Source organism: Puma concolor, chromosome B1 (genome assembly GCF_028749965.1).
Source record: "Puma concolor isolate L17-30 chromosome B1, mPumCon1.1.hap2, whole genome shotgun sequence".
NCBI classification, from domain to species: domain Eukaryota; kingdom Metazoa; phylum Chordata; class Mammalia; order Carnivora; family Felidae; genus Puma; species Puma concolor.
The window spans coordinates 173,861,972-173,885,587 of record NC_141670.1 but is presented as its reverse complement, the minus strand read 5'-3'; the positions used below and the strand labels follow the sequence as shown (position 1 = coordinate 173,885,587).

Sequence of the window (23,616 nt, the reverse complement as noted above, 5' to 3'; positions counted from 1 at the left end):
TTCGCTTCAGGCTTTTTTTTTTTATCATCTGTTATTCTTATTAATTAAGACCACCAGGGATAACTTGTGTTCGATATATCACCATCACTTTATTGATATATAGGATTCAGTTAATTTTTGTATTCATGTGATCTGTTAGTGCTAAACATGCCTGTGTTCATCATGGATAGATAGGTATAGTATTTCATAAGATGCAGAGAGGATACAAGTTGATGATGAGACTGTCAAGGCCAAGTGGGAATGAAGATTATTTCTTCTTTCTCCTGATAATAGAGCAAGGGACTTTGGGTCATTATGGTGATAGAGGAGGTGATGAGAAGAAGGTGTGCCTGCTCAAAATGGCAGATGTTCAAATAAGAAAAGTAGATTTTGTGAGTTATGTAGACATTGGCCAAAATGTAGACTTTAAGTTATTCTGAGGATTATTCTTAGCTTTTTTTCACAAAATATAGGCAGGTATCATAATGCTGATAAAAATACTTTAACATTTGTGAGCAGAATACTCTGTCTTTGATATCCTAGGACCCGAAGGGACCACAGATACTAAAGGGGAGTATCCTGGTATCAGTAATATTTTGGCTTATCTATTTTCAAGGAACTAACATTTAAAACTGTGTTTTATTAATACTACTATTTTTCCTTTTACCCTTTAATAAAATTTATAAGTTTGTTAACCATGGGAGATGGTTTTGGTATTATAGTACATAAGTGGCACTAATGAGGTGAATTCTTAGGAAGCATATATTTCACTTGGCCCTTGTTAATGAGGTTATAATAAACCATATCAATATGAAGTGGATATAAAAAAAATCATAGTTTTATTTTGAAAAAGGGTAGCTATTTGAGAAAGTATCTCTCATTATATACTGTTTTTTTTTTCTTTTTAAAAGAATAAGAAATAAAGGGTCTCTTCCCAGAGAACCAAATGTGATTTGCATTTTTTAGTATGAACACCAACAGAGACTCTAATGCTATGAAACATTTATGTTCATACTGTAAGCACTGTGGCTTTTCAAAAGTCATTTAAAACCCCTCCTTTAAAATGTTTGATTTTTACCAGAGATTCAAGCCATCTACTCATGGAATATTTAAACATTAATATGAAACAAGCTTGTGATTAAGTACGGGCAAGAGTGACAAAAGGATGTGTGTGGGTCCTATGAATATTCTGATGTGAGAGAGAGCCTTGTGTTCTTTCATAAAATAAGTTGGGTATTTGTTGTAAAAGTAAATCAACTGTGTATTTACAGATTTTTGACTTCGGTAATGAGTTGGAGGATGATGATATCTTTATTCTTTAACTTGTTTTAAACCTCTAGAATTCTAGGGGCTAAATAAGCAAAGTGTAATGAATAAAAAGAATATACAGTCAATTATTATATTTTAGACCAGTTCCCCCCCCCCCAACCTTTTGTGACTTCTGACTCTACTCACAGGCAGGAAATTTGAAAAAATGGTCAATTGGTAATATGTGTATTATATAATATATACATATAATTTAAATGTAATATTTAATATATATTAAATGATACTACCTTAAAAAATTAAAGTGGCATTTTCTTTTTTTTTTTATTTTTTTAAAATTTTTTTTTTCAACGTTTATTTATTTTTGGGACAGAGAGAGACAGAGCATGAACGGGGGAGGGGCAGAGAGAGAGGGAGACACAGAATCGGAAACAGGCTCCAGGCTCTGAGCCATCAGCCCAGAGCCCGACGCGGGGCTCGAACTCACGGACCGCGAGATCGTGACCTGGCTGAAGTCGGACGCTTAACCGACTGCGCCACCCAGGCGCCCCTAAAGTGGCATTTTCTTAAAGATTGTAGAGTACCTTATAATTATAATCTTTGATAATATTTCTAATTTAATGACAATTTTCAGTTTTTAGAAATTTAACGTATACCATTTAATTTACTTTCAGTTATATCAGAAAAGCATGATTTGTTTAAGATATTGAAGATTATATTTTTTGGGGGGATTTTGGGATTGAGTTTATATAAAATGTTCATTAAATTACTTCGTATGGCACCTGATACTTGGAATTCTTTTAAGCTTTTAAAAAAATCCATTTAAACTATAATAATTAATCCCCACTCCTGCCCCCCAGTGACACACTAAGAAATATAGATCCCTGTTTGCGAGCAGTTGTCTGCAAATAGCACTTTAAAGTATGTGATACATGAAAAACCACACTGGACATAGAAGTCACTATATTTTGCTGTTTTTTAAACACTGACTTTTGATATTTAGACACATCTTCAGAAACATGCAATTTTCTATTTGGTGGGGAGTATTTGAGGCATAATTATTTTCAGTACTTTGTGTTTTAGAGTTACTTTTGCTTGTATAATTTAAGGGTGTATTTTGGATGACAATTACTTGATAGATGATTTTTCAAAAGGCTCAGAAGTCAACACTACCATAGTGGCTAGTTGGTAGTGACCTGCCCCATAAACCTACTTATAATTTTTACTGTTAGCTATAGTCACTCTATATGCCCTTCTGTTTTAAAAAGAATACTATTTAGTTATTTTATTGATTGTTTTTTAAAACACATAAATTGAAATATGCCATTACTACCTTCAATGATTAGACTTTTTGAATGGGTTTACAAACTAGAATTTGGTAAATTTTGCATTTGATAAATGAGTGTTATTCTTTGAATAGTGTGTGTTTTCTCTTTTGGCTTGATTTTGTGACCTAATTATATTTTGATAATTTTAGAGAACTTTTCAACATCTTCTAAGATAAGAGTGGTTAAAGGAGAGGTACCCTATAGCATGAAAAAATGATAGCCACGAAATGCATGACTTACTAGGTAGACTCTGGGGAGAGTCTGTTTTCTGAGAAGAAAGACAAAAAATGATAGAGGGGCGCCTGGCTGGCTCAGTTAGTAGAGCATGCAACTCTTGATCTCAGAGTTGTGGGTTAGAGCCCCACTTTGGGTATAGAGATTACTTAAAATTAAAATCTTTTTTTTTTTTTTTTAATTTTTTTTTTCAACGTTTATTTATTTTTGGGACAGAGAGAGAGACAGAGCATGAACGGGGGAGGGGCAGAGAGAGAGGGAGACACAGAATCGGAAACAGGCTCCAGGCTCTGAGCCATCAGCCCAGAGCCTGATGCGGGGCTCGAACCCACGGGCCGCGAGATCGTGACCTGGCTGAAGTCGGACGCTTAACCGACTGCGCCACCCAGGCGCCCCTTAAAATTAAAATCTTAAAAAAAAATAGTAGAGCCCAATTTTCACATACATTTTCTGAAGGTAAAGCCTGTATTTTTCTACTTTCTTTGTATTTTACTCATTGTGTAACATCTTACAGGCCAAGAAATCGAAAGAGACTGAAGATATACCAAGTGAACCATCTTTCCAGGATTTTGAGTATCCAGAGTATAATGACTACAGGGCAGAGGCTTTCCTTCATCAACAGAAGAGAATGGAATGCTACAGCAAAGCAAAAGAAGCTTACCGGATGGGGAAAAAACACGTTGCCACGTTTTATGCCCAGCAGGTAAAAAGGAAAACTGATTACTGTTTCTTTCTTTGTCCCTTACGATGTCTGAATAATCTTAAAGCAGGTGATACTCGTATTGTGACTAGATCAAGTTATTCTGGGGAATGTAGATTATATAGGTGACATAAGGTATCCTGATATATAAGAAATGTATGGTTCTGAGAATTATGTCTCCTTTGAAATGCTCAATTTCTGTGGTTCCTTTTGCATTTATGACTTACATGAATTACTTTTTATTCTGACAGTCCATATTTTCTTTTAGGTTAAATTCTGTCATTCAGTACTACTTCTAAACAGATACAGGTTTTCTGAAGGAAAGACAGCAGAATGTTAATATTGACCACCTCAGGGTGGAATTACAGAGACCTTGTGCTTTCTATCATGTTTGAATTTTTAGTAATGTTATCACTTAAAAAATTTTTTCTTTAATTTTTATTTATTTTTGAGAGACAGAGAGAGAAAGCGAGCAGGGGAGGGACAGAGAGAGGGAGACACAGAATCTGAAGCAGGCTCCAGGCTCTGACCTGTCAGCACAGAGCCTGATGCGGGGCTTTAACCCGCAGACCATGAGCTCATGAACTGAGCTGAAGTTGGACACTTAACCGACTGAGCCATCCAGGCATTCCAGTAATGTATCACTTTTATGGTCTGAAAAAGAAAGTTACATTAATATCTTTCAGGGAAGTAAAATTTCTACTCAGGCTTATTGGACGTGGTATTACAAGAAACCTGTCTGATTTCCTTTTTAGCTTTGTGGTTCCATATGGCTTACTTTTTGTGATTGTGTAAAGAAAGACATCAAACTGGTATAACCGCATGAGTCCCAATAACAAACCTTGAGAGATGGCTTCAGGGGTAACCACAGGGTGTTGAAAGGGATGAGGCCAGGATTATCAAAGGATAAACTAATGGATTCCTTCTTGAGAAGGGTTTATTTAAGTTTTCCTCATCTATGATTTTTGGATCAGGAAATATGTTAGAATTGATGATTTAATATTGTAAGAAATATGTTATTAATTCACTGAAATTCACCTAAACTGTGGTGCATTCTTGCATATTAGCCCACTGCATTATTTAAAATTTTAGATTTGCTGTTCTCTTTTTTGTTCTACATTTTATTTGGGACAATTTTTGTTTTCTCATTGCCTTCTAAGTAGCAAATATCAAAAGTGTTTACTGGTGATCTTTTTATAATTAAAGGGTAGTCTCCATGAGCAGAAGATGAAAGAAGCCAATCACCTTGCTGCCGTGGAGATCTTTGAGAAAGTCAATGCCTCCTTGCTGCCACAGAACGTTTTAGACCTCCATGGGCTGCATGTGGATGAAGCTATAGAACATTTGATGAGAGTTTTACAGCAGAAAACTGAAGGTAGGACTGTGGTAATGACAAATTATCAGTAGAAAATATGTTTTTGCTTATATTGGTAAATTTACCAATTCAGGAGAATCTGAATTTTCAGGCTCAGGATATCTGTGTCATAGTTATAGATGTTTGTATTAGGTTCATTCTTCACATTCTTCAAGGGGACGTTCTTGGAAAAGAATCCTCATTAGCCTGGTCATTAGCATTTTGTTTTTATTTTCCTATTTTATTTATTTTTTATTAAAAAAAAATTTTTTTTTTAACATTTATTTATTTTTGAGACAGAGAGAGACAGAGCATGAACGGGGGAGGGTCAGAGAGAGAGGGAGACACAGAATTTGAAATAGGCTTCAGGCTCTGAGAGGTCAGCACAGAGCCCGACACGGGGCTCGAACTCACAGACCGTGAGATCATGACCTGAGCCAAAGTCGGACGCTTAACCGACTAAGCCACCCAGGTGCCCCTTTATTTTCCTATTTTAGTTATATTTGTATTCTCTTGTTGTATTTATTAAAGAGAGGGCATGGTGTAGAGAACAAACCAAGGGTTGATGGAGGGAAGGTGGGCAGAGGATGGGCTAAATGGGTGATGGGCATTAAGGAGGGTACTTGTGATGAGCACTGGGGGTTATATGTAAGTGATGAATCACTGATTTCTACTCCTGAAACCAATATTACACGATATGTTTACTAACTAGAATTTAAATAAAAATTTGAAAAAAAAATAAAGGGAGAGCATGGTATAATCTGGGAATCTTCTGTGACTTATAAATGAGACTTTTCAGGAATATCATACATCTTTATTCAGTAGACATTTATTAAAGCTAATAGATGTTAGATGTCACTTGTTCAGTAGATATTTAATAAAATGCAGAAATAAATAAGGTGTGAGGATTTTTACAGAATTATCACAAAAGGCAGACTTTCTGAGTGTTTGCATTACGGAAGTGCTCCCTCTCTCTCCCTTTCTGCTTGTATATGTCTTTGCAGGTCATGGAAAGGACACTACCTGCTTCTTCTCTAAATTCTACCTCTTCCCAGGGCTTTGGATAAGGATCTTTTTCCATCCAGTATCATGTACTTCATATACATTAACATATCTTGTTTCTTTTTCATTATCAGATGGTAGCACTTAGAACTAAGTTCAGTCTGTTTTAGTTCCCCCATGCTCTAATACTAGAAGTCATCTCCTTTACCACTACTAGAGTAGTTTTGAATTCTCAACTTGCCTTTGTCTTTATCTTCCATTTTATTGTGGAGACATGGAGTCCCATGCTTCAGCTGTGACCCTGTAGCTCCATAATCCTGCCTGTTATTAATAGTTGTATTGTTCTGGTTAATATATATATGAAGGCTTTAAACTATACTTTATATAGGTTTATCAATTCAACATGTATTATTTATAATTAATTAAATACTTGATTAAATATGACTGATGCAGAGGTTGAAAACTGATCTGTTTACCATGAACACCATGTTGAAATACTTGCAGTAATGTAATAAAACACTTGCGTGCCCATGAATCTAAGTGAGTGATAATATTTTACCATATATACTTCATATTTTATTTTTATTCTCCCCTTTGTATTCTTCCCAGACTTTTTTTTTAAGATTTTATTTTTATTTTTATTTTTTATTTTTTTTAAATTTTGTTTTCAACATTTATTTATTTTTGGGACAGAGAGAGACAGAGCATGAACGGGGGAGGGGCAGAGAGAGAGGGAGACACAGAATCGGAAACAGGCTCCAGGCTCTGAGCCATCAGCCCAGAGCCCGACGCGGGGCTCGAACTCACGGACCGCGAGATCGTGACCTGGCTGAAGTCGGACGCTTAACCGACTGCGCCACCCAGGCGCCCCAGATTTTATTTTTTTAAGTAATCTGTATACCCAACGTGGGGTTTGGACCCACAACCCTGAGATCAAGAGTTGAATGCTCTACCGACTGAGTCAGCCAGGCACCCCTATTCTTCCCAATTGTTTTCTCTTTCTTCCTTCTCTTTCTAGTGGAAATCAACATCTTTCAGGTTGGTTCCTAACTAGTTTTTAAACATAAGTACTTTACTATATGTATTTTCATCAATAATCAGTCTGTAGTATTTCTTTTGTGCATTTAAAAAAATGAATGTACGTGATTTCACACTATACTTTTCAACCAAGTCATTTGTTTTCACCCAGTACAGTTTTCAAGATACACTTATGTTGATGGTCTGATTTTTTTTTCTTGTAACTGCTGTACAGTATTCAAGTGTCATGTCATAATGTATCCATTTCTCTACTCACAGGCATGTAGTTATAATGTCACAATATCAACATATCAACATGTGTACTCTCACTGCTATCTTCTTTCCTGGCTTTTTATACTGAAAAATTAAGAACCCATAGAGGAGTTGAAGTAATTGTATAATAAAAATTCATATATCTTTTACCTAGATCGATCAGTTGTTAACATTTGGCCATATTGCCTAATGTCTTTAAAATTGCTTTTTGCTGAACCATTTGAAAAAAATTTTTTTATTTAAAAAAAAAATTTTTTTTTCAATGTTTATTTATTTTTGGGACAGAGAGAGACAGAGCATGAACAGGGGAGGGGCAGAGAGAGAGGGAGACACAGAATCGGAAACAGGCTCCAGGCTCTGAGCCATCAGCCCAGAGCCTGACGCGGGGCTCGAACTCACGGACCGCGAGATCGTGACCTGGCTGAAGTCGGACGCTTAACCGACTGCGCCACCCAGGCGCCCCTGAAAAAAATTTTTTTAATGTTTTTATTTATTTTTGAGACAGAGAGAGACAGAGCATGAACAGGGGAGGGGCAGAGAGAGAGGGAGACACAGAATCTGAAGCAGGCTCCAGGCTCTGAGCTGTCAGCACAGAGCCCGACGCAGGGCTCGAACTCACAGACTGTGAGATCATGACCTGAGCTGAAGTCGGACGCTTAACCAGCTGAGCCACACAGGAGCCCCTTGCTGAACCATTTGGAAATAAAATGTTAAACATTGTGGTACCTTACCTCTATATACCTCAGCCTGTTTATCTCTCAGAAACAAATCCATTCTACATAATTGCAGTACCATTGTCACTTTTAAGATATTTAACATTGTTATAATATTGTCTGGCATACAGGCCACATTCACATTTCTCCAGTGTATGGAAATGTCTTGTTTAGCTGTGCCATTTTTTCCCTCTCAACTCAGGATCCAGTCAGACATCACATTCTCCAGTTGACTGTCCCATGGCTGTAGCCTTCAGAATGTAGAAATAGTTCCGGGATGCCTGGCTGGCTCAGTTGTAGAGTTGTGAATTCGAGCCCCACATTGGATGTAGAGATTACTTAATATATATATATATATATATATATATATATATATATATATATATATATATATATATATATATATATATATATATATATAATGTTCCTCAGCCTATTTTTTTCTTCTGTGTTATTGACATTTTTGAAGACTCCAAGCCTTTGGTAGATTGACCTACAATTTTAATTTCTCTGATTGTTTCCTCCGTGATTAGATTTAGTTAAAGATTTTTTTTTTTGGTAAAAAATGCTGCATAGGTGATGTTAGGTCATCCTTGGTGAACATATCAGGAGACATAATATGGTCAGATTGCCCCATTATTGATGATGTTAAGTTTGATTTTTTAGCTGAGGTGGGACTCTGTTAGGTTTCCCTATGTAAATGTATCTTTTCTTTTTTTATAATTAACTAGTAATTTTTTGGCAATTGATACTTTGCAACTATGTGAATAACTATTCTCTTGCAATATTTCACCTAGTAATTTTAGCCTCCATTGATGATGCTTGACTGAATCAATTATTATATTGGTGGTTGGATAATGGTGTTTTAGAATCTGTGTTTGTACTATGTCTATTAGACATTCTTTGGTAAAGTAAAGAATTCTCCTCCTCTAGTTGTTTTTTAAATAGAATTTTGGAAATCTTTGAAAAAATCTAGAAAACAATAATAAAGATTTGAAAAGAGAAAATTTAAGAGCATTTTAAATATATTATTTAGTCTGGAGGAAAAAACTTACGTAGAAGTATTATAAGAGAATATTCTGTCTATAGAGGGTGAACACATCATTTACTCAATAAAAATTTGATTATTGTATATTCTAGGCATCAAGAATAAAGCAGTGAAAAAGATACACAGTCCCTATTTTTATGGGGTTTGGTGTCTAGTAGGGTAGATGACAGTGAGCAAATAGTTACATAATAATAAGCACCGTGATAAGAGAGTATAGGTTGCCATGTTTCATTTAGCATAAACTCCTAAATCCCTATGTAATCTGTTCCTTGCCTGCCTCCCTATTCTCATCTTATGTTTTGCTCCTCTTTCTGTTTTAGCTACACTGTCATTTCTTGCCATCTAGGCTTCCCATTAATAGCCTCTTGCAGTACTCCTGTGTACCACAGTATTTATAAAAAGCTTATTATATAGTTGAATATTAAAATCTGTCTTTATGGCCAGGAATTGAGTCAGCAATGATTATTGAATCATCATTGTTTATAGAACCTTTCATTCAACACCCAACAGCAACTTTTAAATAAATGATTGAATAAAGGGTAAGCATTCCTTTCATTTCATATATGAGGAAATTAATAATTTGAAAAGTTTAGTAAAATGGAAAATAATAAGTGTTGGTAAGGATGTGGAGAATTGGAACCCTTTATATTGCTAGTGGGAGTATTAAATGGTACAGCCACAGTGGAAAAGGTTGGCATTCCTCAAAAGATTAAACACAGAGTTACCATATGACCTAGCAGTTCTAGTTATGTATACAAGAAAATTGAAAACACAGTTCATCCACACGCAGACTTGTACATGAATGTTCATAATAGCCGAAAAATGGAAACAACCAGATGTCCATCAACTGATGAAAGGACAAACAAAATTTGGTATATCCATACAATGGAATATTATTCAGCCACAAAAAGGAGTCAGGTAGTGATACATGCTACAACATGGATGAACCTTGTAAACATGCTTTGTGAAAGAAGCCAGGTACAAAAGGGCCACTTTATTATATGGTTCCCATTTATATGAAATGTTCACAATAGACAAACCAATAGAAACAAAGTATATTAGTGGTTACTGTGGCTAGAAAGTAGGGACTGGGGAGTAACTGCTAACAAGTACAGAATTTCTTTCTGAGACAATGGAGTGTTCTGGAATTAGTATTGATAGTTGAACAGTGTTTTGATATACTAAAATCCACTGAATTATACATTTTAAAATCATGAATTTTATGTTTTATGAATTATATCTCAATTTAAAAAATTACAAGAAAAAAAAGAGCTAAATAACTTGTATAAGGTGATGCTTGGTCAGACCCAATATACAAATCCTTTCTGAAGCCAGGCCCACTGTTGTGCATGTTGACACCTGTGGTAGTCTGTAGGTACTGTTAGTCACCACTAGATGGTAGTATTGTTGAACAGAAATGTATCCAGGGGAAAATCTGTGATTCTGCCCTCCACTGCTTTTAGTTATAAAAGATGATTGTCAAACTTGGGGATGAACAACAACAAAAAAGATACCTGACCCTTAAATGCCTTCTGATTAGAATATACATCACTACCACCAATGATGTTTTTACTACTTTATAGGGATTTACAGGGAACAGAGGAACAGGTTAAATGGCACCATGGGGATACAATCAACAATATTTAGACTGTAAAAATCTAGGATAAATGATCCAAGTTTTTCAACCAGTTGTAGAGAAAAGCCCAGGGGGAGGGGGAACATTTAGATTAAAAGTTACTTCAGAGATATATCAACCAAATGCAATGTGTGGTCTTGTTTCAACCCTGATTTAAGTAAGTCACTGTAAAACCATTTTTTTGAGGGAGACTTTCAGCCATTTTTAGAAACATGATATTAAGGAACTGTTTTTAAGATGTGATGGTAGTATCGTGGTTCTTTTTATTTTGTAAGAGTCCTTTTTGAAATATATAATGAAATATTTACAGTAGAAATGGTAAGAAATTTGAGATAGGCTTAAAAATGAGTTAAGTAGTTTTTTTTAAAGGTGATAAGTGACAGGAATAGCCTGAAATTTGGGGACCTAAACATATACCTGAATTCATGCAACAAACATCCTTTGAACACCTACTTTATTTGAAGCATGTGATTCAACTGTTGAACATTTTCAGAGCAGAGAATTTAAAAATGAAGGGTTATGGGGTGCTTGGGTGGCTCAGTTGGTTGAGCGTCTGACTCTTGATTTTGGCTCAGGTAAATGATCTCATGGTTCAAGGGAGCAAGCCCTGCATCTGGCTCTGTGTTGACTGTATGGGGCCTGCTTGGGATTCTCTCTCTCCCTGTCTCTCTGCCCCTCTCTCACTCACACTTACTCTCAAAATAAATAAACATTAAAAATATATAAATAAAAACGAGGTGTTATACATGACTTCCCTGATAAGGGGAGCAGCGGTGAAGGAATGATGAGAGTGACTTATGGATAGTTAAGATATCTAAGGTTTCTTTTAAGTAAACTTTGTAATGTCACGTCTATAAAGAACAATGTACAGGTAATAATTATATAGCATAAAAACTTTTTTTCGAAGTGAATACCCTGTGTAGCCAGCACCCAGGAAGAGTTGAATTTTGAACAAAATATTGCTTGAAATAATGGGTAATGGACTAGTGTAGAAATAGAGATCTTAAGCAAAGAAGGAATTAGAAATATAAGCAACATACCCTCTTAAAATTCCAGGCTAAATATTGCCTTGGAGATGTGAGACTTGAAAAACTGTTTGTGGATCTGCTGGAGTCTTAGGGCAACTTAGTGAGCAGAATATAGAATATTTATATTATATATATATATATATATATGTATCTTTTATGCTAATGATCAAAACTTGTGCTATTTATCACAAAGGAAGAAGATATTTAGTTCATTAAATCAACTCATTATTAACAGAGTTTTTGTTACTTTATTGCAGGAGTTATTGACTTTCAGGGTTTATGTACTTAATTTTCACAAGATCATATCCAAAGCAAGAGCTACATTCTTGTAAGAGTCCTAGATTCATTTGATATTTAAAAATCATCTCTTTGGAAGAGTTTCTTCTTTTCTTCTTCTTTTTTTTTTTTTTAAGTTTTATTTATTTATTTTTTAGTAATCTCTACACCCAAACTCATGACCCTGAGATTGAGAGTTGCGTGCTCTTCCGACTGAGCCAGGCAGGTGCCTTTGGAAGAGTTTCTTAACAATTGCCTATCTTTAACAATAAGACTATAGTCCATGCTGTAATTAGTGGATTTGCTAACAGCGATTCCTGAAGGGTGATATCCTATAAAGTAGTTGCTTTAGATCCCATTTTACTGATAAGGAAACAGACACACATAGGCAAGTAACTTGTCCATTGTCATACTGTCCCAGTCATTTGGTGGCAGAGCTCCTAATCAGACCAAAGCTGGCTGGCTGGCTTCAGAGTATTTAATTAAAAGGGTCATTATGAAGATTCTTAGTTAATAAATATAAGTAGCTTAAAGCAATTCCTGACTCCAACTATGTAATAATTGTTAGATGTCATTAATATTACTATTGTCATTATCATTATTTTAGAGAGAAATTCTGGTAGCACATAGAAATCTCCCTCCCCACAGGGGAAGAAATTTCACTTATGTTTAGGCAGATGAATTGCTTTGAGACTTCCATACTTAAACAATGTAGATGAAATATCCATTTAAAAACATCAATTTTGGTGCTTTTTGAAGTTATAAATCTGTAAATCCCCATGAAAGTAATTTTATATGTATTTGAGTAGTTAAAGCTTGTTTTCTATTGAGAATGTAAGACAAATGAATTTTAACTGGTCCAATTCCTGTTGTAACAGAATTTAAGCAGAATGGTGGTAAGTCCTATCTCTCTGTGATTACGGGGAGAGGAAACCACAGCCAAGGAGGAGTTGCTCGCATCAAACCAGCCGTCATTAAATACCTCACAAGCCATAGCTTCAGGTGAGTAGAGATTTCTGTTATTGATAATGGCAATGTCCATATACAGATAATAAACACTAATAGTATGCTCAAATGAGTTATTAGAATAGTTAACTAAATTTAACCATCTGATATTAGCCACAAATTCATGCTTAAATTATAACTTTTCCTGCTGGTCTTAATGATATTCAGAAAACCAGAAATGAAGGAAAAATACATTTTGTTTTTGAAGTAATCATCTGATAAAACTGTTTCATAAATTTAAAATCTAACAGAAAGTAATATGATTGTGTTTCTTTGATAATGTATTATTCAAGATAATTAGATTATGTGTATCATCGTCTAAGGTTGCTAATTATTTATTTGAAAGGATATACATATTTGTGGATTTTGGAAGGAATTTCTGCTGAAATGTGGTTATAATGGATTTGTTTAAACTTTAGCAGAAATACTCCAGTCAGTATGAATTTATACATCTTCATAAATTAAATGCCATTAATAATCTTAGCTGTGACAAACATGAAATGAACTTTTTATTAAGTGATTATTATTCAGTAACAGAAAATGACAAGAGAAGTCTAAGAAGAAAGATCTGTTGATGGATAGATTCACTGAGGATGTATACCATTAGGTACCTACCTCCCCCTAGTTCTAGTTTTAGTTAGTGTGGCATATTTTTTTTATGCCATGTAATAAAATGTTGTTTGGCTACATTATAGAAAATAGTAGCATTAATTCTGATCACAAAAACAGATGACGTTTTAGAGTTACTGTTACAAAAGGAGTAGTTGGACTGGAGCATTATCATGTTGGGATTAATGATCTATTGTAGAGACTAGTGTTTTTTAAATTTCACACTGAGGGACTTGGAAGCATTTCATGGCCTGATGAATCAGACTTATGTTAGAGATTTCTTTCTAGTACTGACTTAATGCATAGAAATAATGTAACACAGACATCATCTTATCCTTCACATACCATGCTGTTCTTCATGAAAGTTGAGTTCAGGCTTGAGATTTTTGAAAAATCTTAAATAACTACTAAGTTAGGAGTTATCCCTCTAGCTTTAGGATTGTTTATTTTTACAACGGATTAAAAGTACATAAGCATAGATATCAGTCCTGGATACTGACTTAATAATAAAGGAGAGTACTTTGATAGTAACTATTTCATTTAGCGTAGATATTTGGAATTGATTACATGATATATTCCTTAACCAGTTTGAAATTTTTACCTAAAATAACTGTTTTCTCATTTCTATAGGTTCTCTGAAATTAAACCAGGGTGCTTGAAAGTCATGCTAAAGTAAAATAAACGTCCTTGACTTAGAAGTGTGAAGGTTTGTAGGTTAGTTTTATTTACAGTAATTTAGTCAATTTTACTGTACACATGTATTTTATTAGAAATGTCCAATTATAACAAAAACATTATAATGATGTTTTTCAGAATTCAAGAGAAGTTTAATTTTTTACTGAATCAAATGCCAAATACGTTGTCTGTTAAAAATACTGAAGAGAATTTTTATTGATTATAAAGTGTCCAAGAAAATTATCAGCTGTGGTTTTAAAGTTTGAAGTGCTCTGATTCTTTTTCAGAGAGAAAATGTTACCTTTGTGTTAATTGTTGTTAACATTTAGTAAAATCCAAAAGGCATCTTTGAGAGGCATTTAAAGTGCTTTGAGACCTGGTTCATGCCCATCAAAGGCTTATATTAAAAGAAGGAGAAGTAGTGGTAGTAGTAATGAAAGAAAGGAAATGTAACAAAAGCACTTGAATGCTTTTTGATATCAAAGCTAAATACAAAAAAATCATTTCATTTTGCCATATCCTGCAGGAAGAAAGACATGCTGTTTGTACTTTCTTCTGTTTTGTATATGATCTTGATCTCTTACCTTTTGTTCGTTTGTTCTGTATGTGTGCATTTTCTAGGAGGAAAGTTGGAGCCTGAGATTATATTGCAGTTTTATACCTTCTGTAGGCAGTAAAGTTTTTAGAGAAGATGAAATGGTTAGATATCTACAAGTATCAGTGTCTTAATAGAACTGCTTCTAGAGCTGTCTGTGTAAGTGGTATTTAAGACAGTACTAAAGAGCTATATTTTATATTTGAGTCATATAATTTCTAAACAGTAGTGGGTCAAGAGCCTATTAACTTAAATGTAGAAGACATTTTTGATATAATCTTTAAAGGAATCCTTAAAATTTAAAAGTTTTTTACCTTTGTTTTTTAAAAAAGAGCCAACTTTCTGAAAGGAAACTTTCATTGACTTTGTTTTGTGTGAGCTAAAAAGTCCTGTTAGTATGTCAACTATAAAATGTAAATTTCATTTATACACGTTTAATGTGGTAAAGTGTAGTTTTTCAGTATAAAACAGTGGCTTAAATAAATTTGTCTTTGGATATGGAGAATATTTCCAACATATGTAATTTAACAAACAGTTGTGTTGGATTTTGATAAGCTTAAACATCATTTGGATCAGGAATTATAGGGTTGAGCTATTTACTGAAAGAATCCTGAACTACAGAATGGTTTCTCAAAAGAACAGACATTTTAATGAAAATAAAACTCAAAAACACATTTTTGCATATCATGAAAGCATGCTTTTAAAAGAAGACCTGCATCATTACATTTATTTCCACGAAAATAAAATGTTTATTATTTAGAAATGATTAGTGAGTGGTATTGAAATATTTTCTCATGGTTGTAATAATTTGTTTAAAAAAGAAAAAATGCCACCAGTTTAGCATATGTTTTTTGTAATGTCTAGAGGAGTTGTATACATTAAAAATAAAGCAATTCGTTTCAAGAACTTACTATAAAACTACAACTGTTAATGAAGTAAAATGTTTTTATGTATAAATTAATATGATTTAAGAAATGTGAATAATAGTACTAAAACCTGGGGTTACTTGAGGGTGTGCAGCTGCATACTCATTTTCCATGATTTTATATTTCCTCACCCAGTTTAAAAAAGCATTGCTTTTGAGCACTTCAGCTAGATTTATTTCAGTATTATTGTAATTATGATTAGTGTGGGAGCAGTCAAAAAGAACAAGGGATGAAGTGTTTTGTGGGCAGAAACCAAATGAAAGAAGCTATGTTTTCTGCTGTATCAACCTTAATGTTAGGCTTTATTTTGGTAAATCTAAGGTATTTTTTCTTCGTCATATCATTCATAAGTATATAGGCAAATTTTGAGCATGATATGTGCTTTTATGAAGTTGTTTTAACCCTAAACTGCCTCCCACCTCACTGTCTAGCATAGTTTAAACAACACATAATTATGAAAGAAAAATTTTATAGTTTCTCCTTTCTTGTTTTGCCCATTTCTAAATCCTATATGCCAAAGGTAAACATAGTTTGGGGATTATCAAATTTTTCTCTTGCTCTTTTCCAAGCCCTGTGTGTCAAAAGTAAGGAGAGTGTGTGGATTATCAACATCTTCAGGTATTGGTATATTAGTGCTAATACAGGTCTAATTAGAATGGCTCTTTGCAAATGTATTAATATTTTAAAAGTACAACACTTCTGTAGTTTGGAAGGTTTTAGTAACTGTTCTGTCTTTTCACTAGTCTCTCATCTGTGTCTACCAGGAGAAAAAAGAGAACTAATGTGGAAACCACAGGGAACGAGGGGTTAGACTTAGGAAACTCTTCAACAGTATTTTCAATTCATCCACTTCCTTACTTCAACATGAGTTATGGAAGCATGTTGTCTTAGGTTTATTGGCTGTTCATATAACTCATATTATTTTCAAGTTGAGGTTTTTTTCAATTTATTAGTGTTTCCATACTGTTTGCAATTCTGTGGCCTTTATGCGGCATATTACGTAGTAGAAATTCTGACTTATACTTTAAAGTGTCTTGTTTATTCAATACATTTTGAGAAGAACGGTTAAATAATTCTGTTGGGTTGTTTCCAGTCCTTATTTCAGTCTTTTTCTTTTTAAATTCAAGTGTTTTGTGTGCTTAGAAAGCGGACATATGTAATAGCGAGATTGGTTATCTCTGAGCTGGAAATCGGAAACTTTGAGACTCAGGAAATTGCTCTGACAATGTTTTAACTGCTCTCAATTTAAGAAAATGACAAAATGTATAAAAAAGACACAAAAATAATGTGTGCTGTTTTTTCCAAGTGCTTTCCTAAGTGCTTTTCCATTGTGCAATGAGGTGAAGTTTGATAATTTTCTCTGTAGTGGTTAAATATTGCTTATTTTTATTTACATGGTAAAGAAAACAAATTTAAATGTTTGTGTGGCCAAAAAGAAGTGTCATTTAAAAGGTTAAGTGAATTTATGTAGAATGTATGTTAATGGTGCTTATTTTTAAAATGTAATTCAAGTTTACAGTATTATTAAAGCCTCTTTATAGAATTTAGTAGAGAAACAAGGCCGGAAGACATGTACATCCCGAAGAGCCTTTTATAACTTAACATTATAGAATGACAAATTTTATTATTTTCCTTAAAGTTGAGCAGTTGCTTTTTATGGTCCAAATGGTGAACCTGTTATTAACAAATGATTGATTTAACCATGAAACTTCTCATTAAAATATAATATTGCAGCTATCAGTTGGAGAATATATTATAAAATTTTCAGACAGTATGTCAGAAATGAGATGTTTTTATTTGTACTATAAAGAAAATGTAATTTTGCTGTTAACTCTGTACTTTTTTATTGAAAATGTTTTATAACTTTGCTTTTAAAATTTCTTATGAAACCATTTGCAGATTACATACTTAATTTAATAAAATACTTTAGCCACAGTCCACTGTGAGGAAATCCTTCATTTGATGTGGTAGGGTTAGTGGTTTAAATATTAAAATATATCTTTATGTGTAACTTTGTAATTTCAAGGGAAAGAAAAGGGTCATAAAATTTTTATTTCTGTACCACAGCTTTTATTCTTTGCTATAGCAAATAGGGGTCCACTTTTGAACCAGATAAATTATCTTTTTGATGGTAAAATTAAGAATAGTGGCTCTAAAGAACTCAAGTAATACTTCAATTAATATTAAAGACCTTTGAACTTTATTCAGCCCACAGCAGAATAATTCACTCAGTTAGTATCGACTTAAAATTTTTTATTTAACAAATATTAGTTAAGCACTTGTCACTGGGGATACAATCTGAGACAGAGCTTCTCTCTACAGGTGTCTTACAATTCTCATCAACTCTCTGTGCATAGTTATTTATGCTATGAAGCACTTCCGTGTATGTTATATTTTAAGACTCAAGAGAATCTTACTACATAGTTGTCTTACAGAGGCTTAGAGAAGCCAACTCATTTGCTAGTTAGTGGCAGAGGTAAGACTGCAACCTAGGTTCTCTAACTCCTACTATAGAACAACTACTTTTTTCATACAAGTAAGAATAATTACTTAAAAATAATATTCCATTGCCGCCAAGTAAGAGAGATATGTGGCTCTACCGTATAAGTCTATGAAAAACTGCCACTTACAAATCTGCCTTCCTCCTATATCTAAAGGAAGCTGGTATCATGGGTTTTCCAGTGACAAAAATAAAAGTTTATTTCTCTCTTAGTGTAATACAGACTCAAGGTCTGATGGGTGTGCTCATTTCCATGAATTTTTTGGAGATCTAGGATCCTTTAATTTTTAGCTTACCACCCTTATCATACCCAAGCTGTGGCCTTCATTTCCTAAACCAGGGTGGGTAGCTAGAGCTCTAATAATCAAACCTGCATTCTGTTGGGAGGCAGGACAAAGAAGAAAGGAGCAATGGTTAAGTGCCAGCAATTTTTTTTTTTTTTTATAATAGATATTTGGAAGTTGCCATTCAACACTTCCACTTATATCTTATTGGCTGGAACTTAGTCATGTGGTCACATCTAGCTGCAAGAGATGCTGGAAAATTATCTTTATTTCAGTGTACTATATGTTCAACTACAACATGGACATTCTCTTGGAGGAAAGAGCATGTATATTAGGGGAATTGATAGCAGTTTCTGCCACATTTTTCATCACTGAATGTAAATAATGTGAAAATTAGTTCTTGATGCATTCTGTCAACATATCTTTGTTGATGATTACTCTGTGCTAGGAATAATAAAAAGGAAATCACAGTTGTATGCATTTTAACTTAAGTATTCAAATGATACCACTAACCAACATGGCTGATCAGGGTGGTGGTTGCTGAAGGTTGGGGTGGTTGTAGCAAAATTTAAAAAGGGACAAAAACAAAGTTTGCTACATCGATTGACTCTTATTTTGTGATGATTTCTTTGTAGCATGTGATCCTGTTGGATAGCATTTTACCCACAGCTGATTTTTCAGAATTGGAGTCCATCCTTTCAAACTCTGCCACTGCTTTATCAATGAATTTTTTTTTTGATAGTGTAAATCGTTTGTTGTCATTTCAACAGTCTTCACAGCTTCTTCACCAGGAGTAGTTTCCATCTAAAGAAACCACTTTCTGTGCTCGTCTGTAAGAAGCAATTTCTCATCTGTGAAAGTTTTGTGAGATTGCAGCAATTCAGTCACATCTTCAGGTTCCACTTCTAATTCTAGTTCTCTTGTATTTCATCCACACGTGCGGTTACTTCTTCCACTGAAGTCTTGAGTTCCTCCACATCATCCATGAGGGTTGGAATTACCTCCCAACTCCTGTTAACATTGATATTTTGACCTCTGCTCATGAATCAGGAATGTTCTTAATGGCATTGAGAATGGTGACTCCTTTCCAGAAGGCTTTCATATCCGTCAGAGCAATTACTATCTATGGCAGCTATAGCCTTATGAAATACATTTTTTAAATAATAAGACTTGAAAGTCAAAATGACTCCTTGATCCATAGGTTGCAGAATGGATGTTGTGTGAGCAGACATGAAAACAACAATAATCTTGTATATCTCCATCAGAACTCTTGGGTGACAAGGTATTGTTGATGAGTAGTCATATTTTGAAAGGAATCTTTTATTTTCGGAGCAGTAGGTCAGTAAACCATGTTATAAGAGCTGTGCTGTCATTCTGGCTTTGTTCCTTGTATAGAGCATGGGGAGAATAGATTTAGCATAATTGTTAAGGGCTCTAGGGTTTTTGGAATGGTAAATGAGCCTCTTCTTAAAGACACCAGCTACATTAGCAGTTAGAAGGCTGTTTCATCTATATCAAAAATCTGTTTAGTGTAGCCACCTTTGTTATTGATCTCAACTGGATCTTCTGGATAATTTGCTACAACTTCTCTAACATCAGCCCGTGCTGCTTCACCTTGCACTTTGATGTTACGGTGGTGGCTTCTTTCCCTAAACCTCACGAACCAGTCTCTGCCACCTCCATACTTTTATTCTGCAGCTTCCTCACCTCTCTCAGCTTTAACAGTGGTGAAGAGATTTGGGATCTTGTTCTGGATTGGGCTTTGGCTTAAGGGAATTATGTGGTTGGTTTGATCTATCTGCTGGACCACTGAAACTTTCTCTGTGTCAGCAATAAGGCTGTTTCACTATCTTATTCATATGTTCACTGAAGTAGCACTTTTAATTTCCTTCAACAGCTTTTCCTTTGCATTCACAATGTGGCTAACTGTCACAAGAGGTCTAGCTTTCGGCCTTTCTTGGCTTTCGACAGGTCTTCCTCGCTAAATCTAATCATTTTTAGTTTTTGATTTAAGGTGACATATGTGACTCTTCCTTTCACTTAAACACTTAGAGGCCATTGTAGGGTTATTAACTGGCCTAATTTTGATATTATTATGTCTCAGAATAGAGAGGCCCAAGGAGAGGGAAAGAGAGAGGGGAGCAGCCAGTGGGGACAGTCAGAACACGTGTAACATTTACCAAGCACAGTCTGTGCCCCCCCCAACCAAACAATTACAATAGTAACATCAAAGATCACTGATCACAGACCACCATAACAAATATAATAATAATAATGCAAAAACTTGAAATATTAGAAGAATTGCCAAAATGCGACAGATAAGAAATGAACAAATGCTGTTGGAAAAATGGCACCAATAGACTTGCCTGATGCAGAGTTGGCACAAACCTTCATTTTGTAAAAAATACAATCTGTGAAGTGCAATAAAACAAAATGCAATGAAATGAGGTATGCCTTGTAGTTGTCTGTCTGCCTGAATGCACAATATAATGCTTTGGGGGTTTTTTTGGTAGCTTCTATATCCCAGAAAAGGATCTAGTATATAGAATTGGGTACTCAAAAATCAGTGGAATCAAAACCAGTTGAACCTACATCTGATCAAGCCTGTAGACCTAACAACCAACTTATATGAATTACAGAGAACAGAGGAATATGCCAACACCATGGGATGTAACCACCAAATACAGACTGTGGGATGGTCTTACAACACAGTTTCTTCAAGTAAATTGCCAAGGAAAACAAAACACAGATGGAAAGGGAACCTATACTATTAAGACGGAAGAGGCATATCAACCAATTTGTGGACTTTATTTGTTCAGCCAAAAACTAAGTTTTTTTTTTATGACAGTAACACGACGATCGGCAATGTGAACACTGGACACTTAATTATATTAAAAGATTTATTTATTTACTTATTTATTGGATAATGATATTGTGGTCATATTAGGAAAACCCAGTTTCTCCCCCTCCTACCTTTTTCTCTCTTGTATAGAGAAAAACCCAATGCTTCCTCCTGTGTGTTTCTTTTCCGTGTCTCTTTATAATTCACACAAAACACCTTTCTGGTCACCAAACATTGGAGTTTTTTCCCCATACCAAGCAATTCTCTGTGACCCAAGTTGGGCGTCTACAGTTCAATTAATTCTTACACTATCTACCCAGAGATAACATCAGATTCTACAAATTAAGGGTTCAGTCCCACAAGACTGTCTCCCCCACTTCAGGTGCTAGTCACAGGTAGTAGGTCCCTAGGTTACCCTCAACTTCTGTCCGACTTGGCTATTAATCGGGGGTCCCCATAACCTCCTCACAGTTTTATAAATTTGCTAAAGTGGCTTACAGAATTCAGGGTAACAGTTCCTTATGTTTACTAGTTTATGAAAGGATATGATAAAGGAGACAGATGAACAGCCAGATGAAGAGATACATAAGGCGAGTTCTGGAAGGGTCCTGAGTGTAGGAGCCTCTGTCCCCATGGAGTTGGGGTGCATCACCCTCCTTGTTTGAATGTATTCATCTACCTGAAAGCTCTCCAATATTGGAATTTTGTGGAGACTTTCTCATGTAAGCATGATCAGTTATTAACTCCCATTTCCACCCCCTCTCCTGTCTCTAAGGATGAGGGCTGGGACTGAAAATTCCAAACTTCTGATCATGGTTTGGTCTTTCTGGTGACCGACCCCCATCCAGGATCCTACCCCAGAGTCACCTCAGTAGAATAAATGTTCCTAGTGCTCTTATCACTCAGAAATAGGGGTTTTAGGAGCCCTGTGTCAGGAATGGAGTCAGAGACAAGAGAACAAGAGACATTAGAACAAGAGATGCTCCTAGTGTTTTTATCACTTAAATTATTAAAAGGGTTTCAGGAGCTCTGTGCCAGGAACTGGGGGCAGAGACCAATATGTTTTCTATTATCTCAGTGATTATATTTTTTATGTTGAAATACATAAAATGATATGATATCTAGGACTTACTTGAAAATAAGATGAAGTGGGTGGAAGGTACTTAGGAGATTGGCCTAAGTTGGTTAATGTTGAAGTTGGAGTTTATTAGTCTACAGTTCTACTTTTAACATATATTCAAAACTCAATAATAAAAAGTATTTTATTTATTTTAGTTATCTTTTAATGTTTATTTTTGAGAGACTGTGTGGGTCTTGTGAGTGGGGGAGGGGCAGAGAGAGAGGGGGACAGAGGATCTGAAGCAGGAGAGCCTGATGCAGGGCTTGAACTCACGAACTGTGAGTTCATGACCTGAGCCAAAGTTCGACGCTTAACCAACTGAGCCACCCAGGTACCCCAATAAAAAGTTTTTAAAAAGTTGGTAGAAGAGCTAGAGAAATGAATTCTAGACTTGGCTTAGGGAATGACTTCCAGAACACTGTGCAATTAACTGCCTGCCACGTCTGCTGTAATTGAAAGGCCACCATGGCACCAGTACCACCACTCTCAGCATACTCAGAGCTGGTGGCTACACACCAGAAAACTTGCTGAAAACCCTGACCTCACTGTAACTTGACTTTTTATCAGAATGAGACGTAGCAGTGGATAGATGCCTTACTTCTTACTTACTTCTGCCTCCCACATTTCATGAGTATATCTAATTGCTGCAAATTATTTTGTATCCAGATTTTACCTGCCAAAGGGGTCTAGGAAATGTAGTTCTAGACTTCCCAGTCTCTACAGCACAAAAAGCCTCATTAGAAGAAATTGGAGCCAGAGGATCAATTATCAAACGTCCATATTTACAACGCTGATGGTACTTGTCAAATCAGGCACTAGAAATAAAATGGGTTGATACAGTTATCACGAAACCCTTGTATGTCAACTGGGGTAAGTGTATGCCAGGGGTTACCACAGGTTCAGGATAAACATAGCCTATTTTCAGGAGCATTGATTGTATTCAATGACAAATTATGCACATTATTATTTAATGTACCTTATTTGTATATTATTAAAACAAAATGGATAAATTGTGGATAAGAATGGGATATTTTGCCTTCATTTTTAAGATAAAACAGTAGGGTCAAGGAGATGAACCTTTATGCTTTTTACTTGGACTTCCTTTCCTCAGGGTAATGGCTTTCAAACTTTAGTGTACATAAGAATCATCCACAAAGGGCTCAGTGAAAATACAGATTTCTGCCTTGCTTTAAACTTCCTAAATCA

The 23,616-nt window shown here is 35.0% G+C and overlaps 1 protein-coding gene across 12 annotated transcripts in view; it reads left to right on the top strand.

Annotated features, from left to right (window-relative positions):
- The window catches only part of N4BP2 (NEDD4 binding protein 2), an 87,215-nt gene extending 65,852 nt beyond the window's left edge, over positions 1–21,363 (top strand). For 6 of the 12 annotated variants that reach the window (XM_086705205.1, XM_086705199.1, XM_086705208.1 and 3 more), the window contains 4 exons: positions 3,322–3,510; positions 4,714–4,882; positions 12,733–12,856; positions 21,088–21,363. In XM_086705205.1, the coding sequence (XP_086561331.1) occupies positions 3,322–3,510; positions 4,714–4,882; positions 12,733–12,856; positions 21,088–21,319 (714 nt within the window). In that variant the 3' untranslated portion in view covers positions 21,320–21,363. Of the gene's footprint in view, positions 1–3,321; positions 3,511–4,713; positions 4,883–12,732; positions 12,857–14,098; positions 20,900–21,087 lie in introns of those variants that run through there. The other 6 variants (XM_086705200.1, XM_086705210.1, XM_086705203.1 and 3 more) reach the window with 5 other exon arrangements.
- Positions 21,364–23,616: the final 2,253 nt, after the last annotated feature.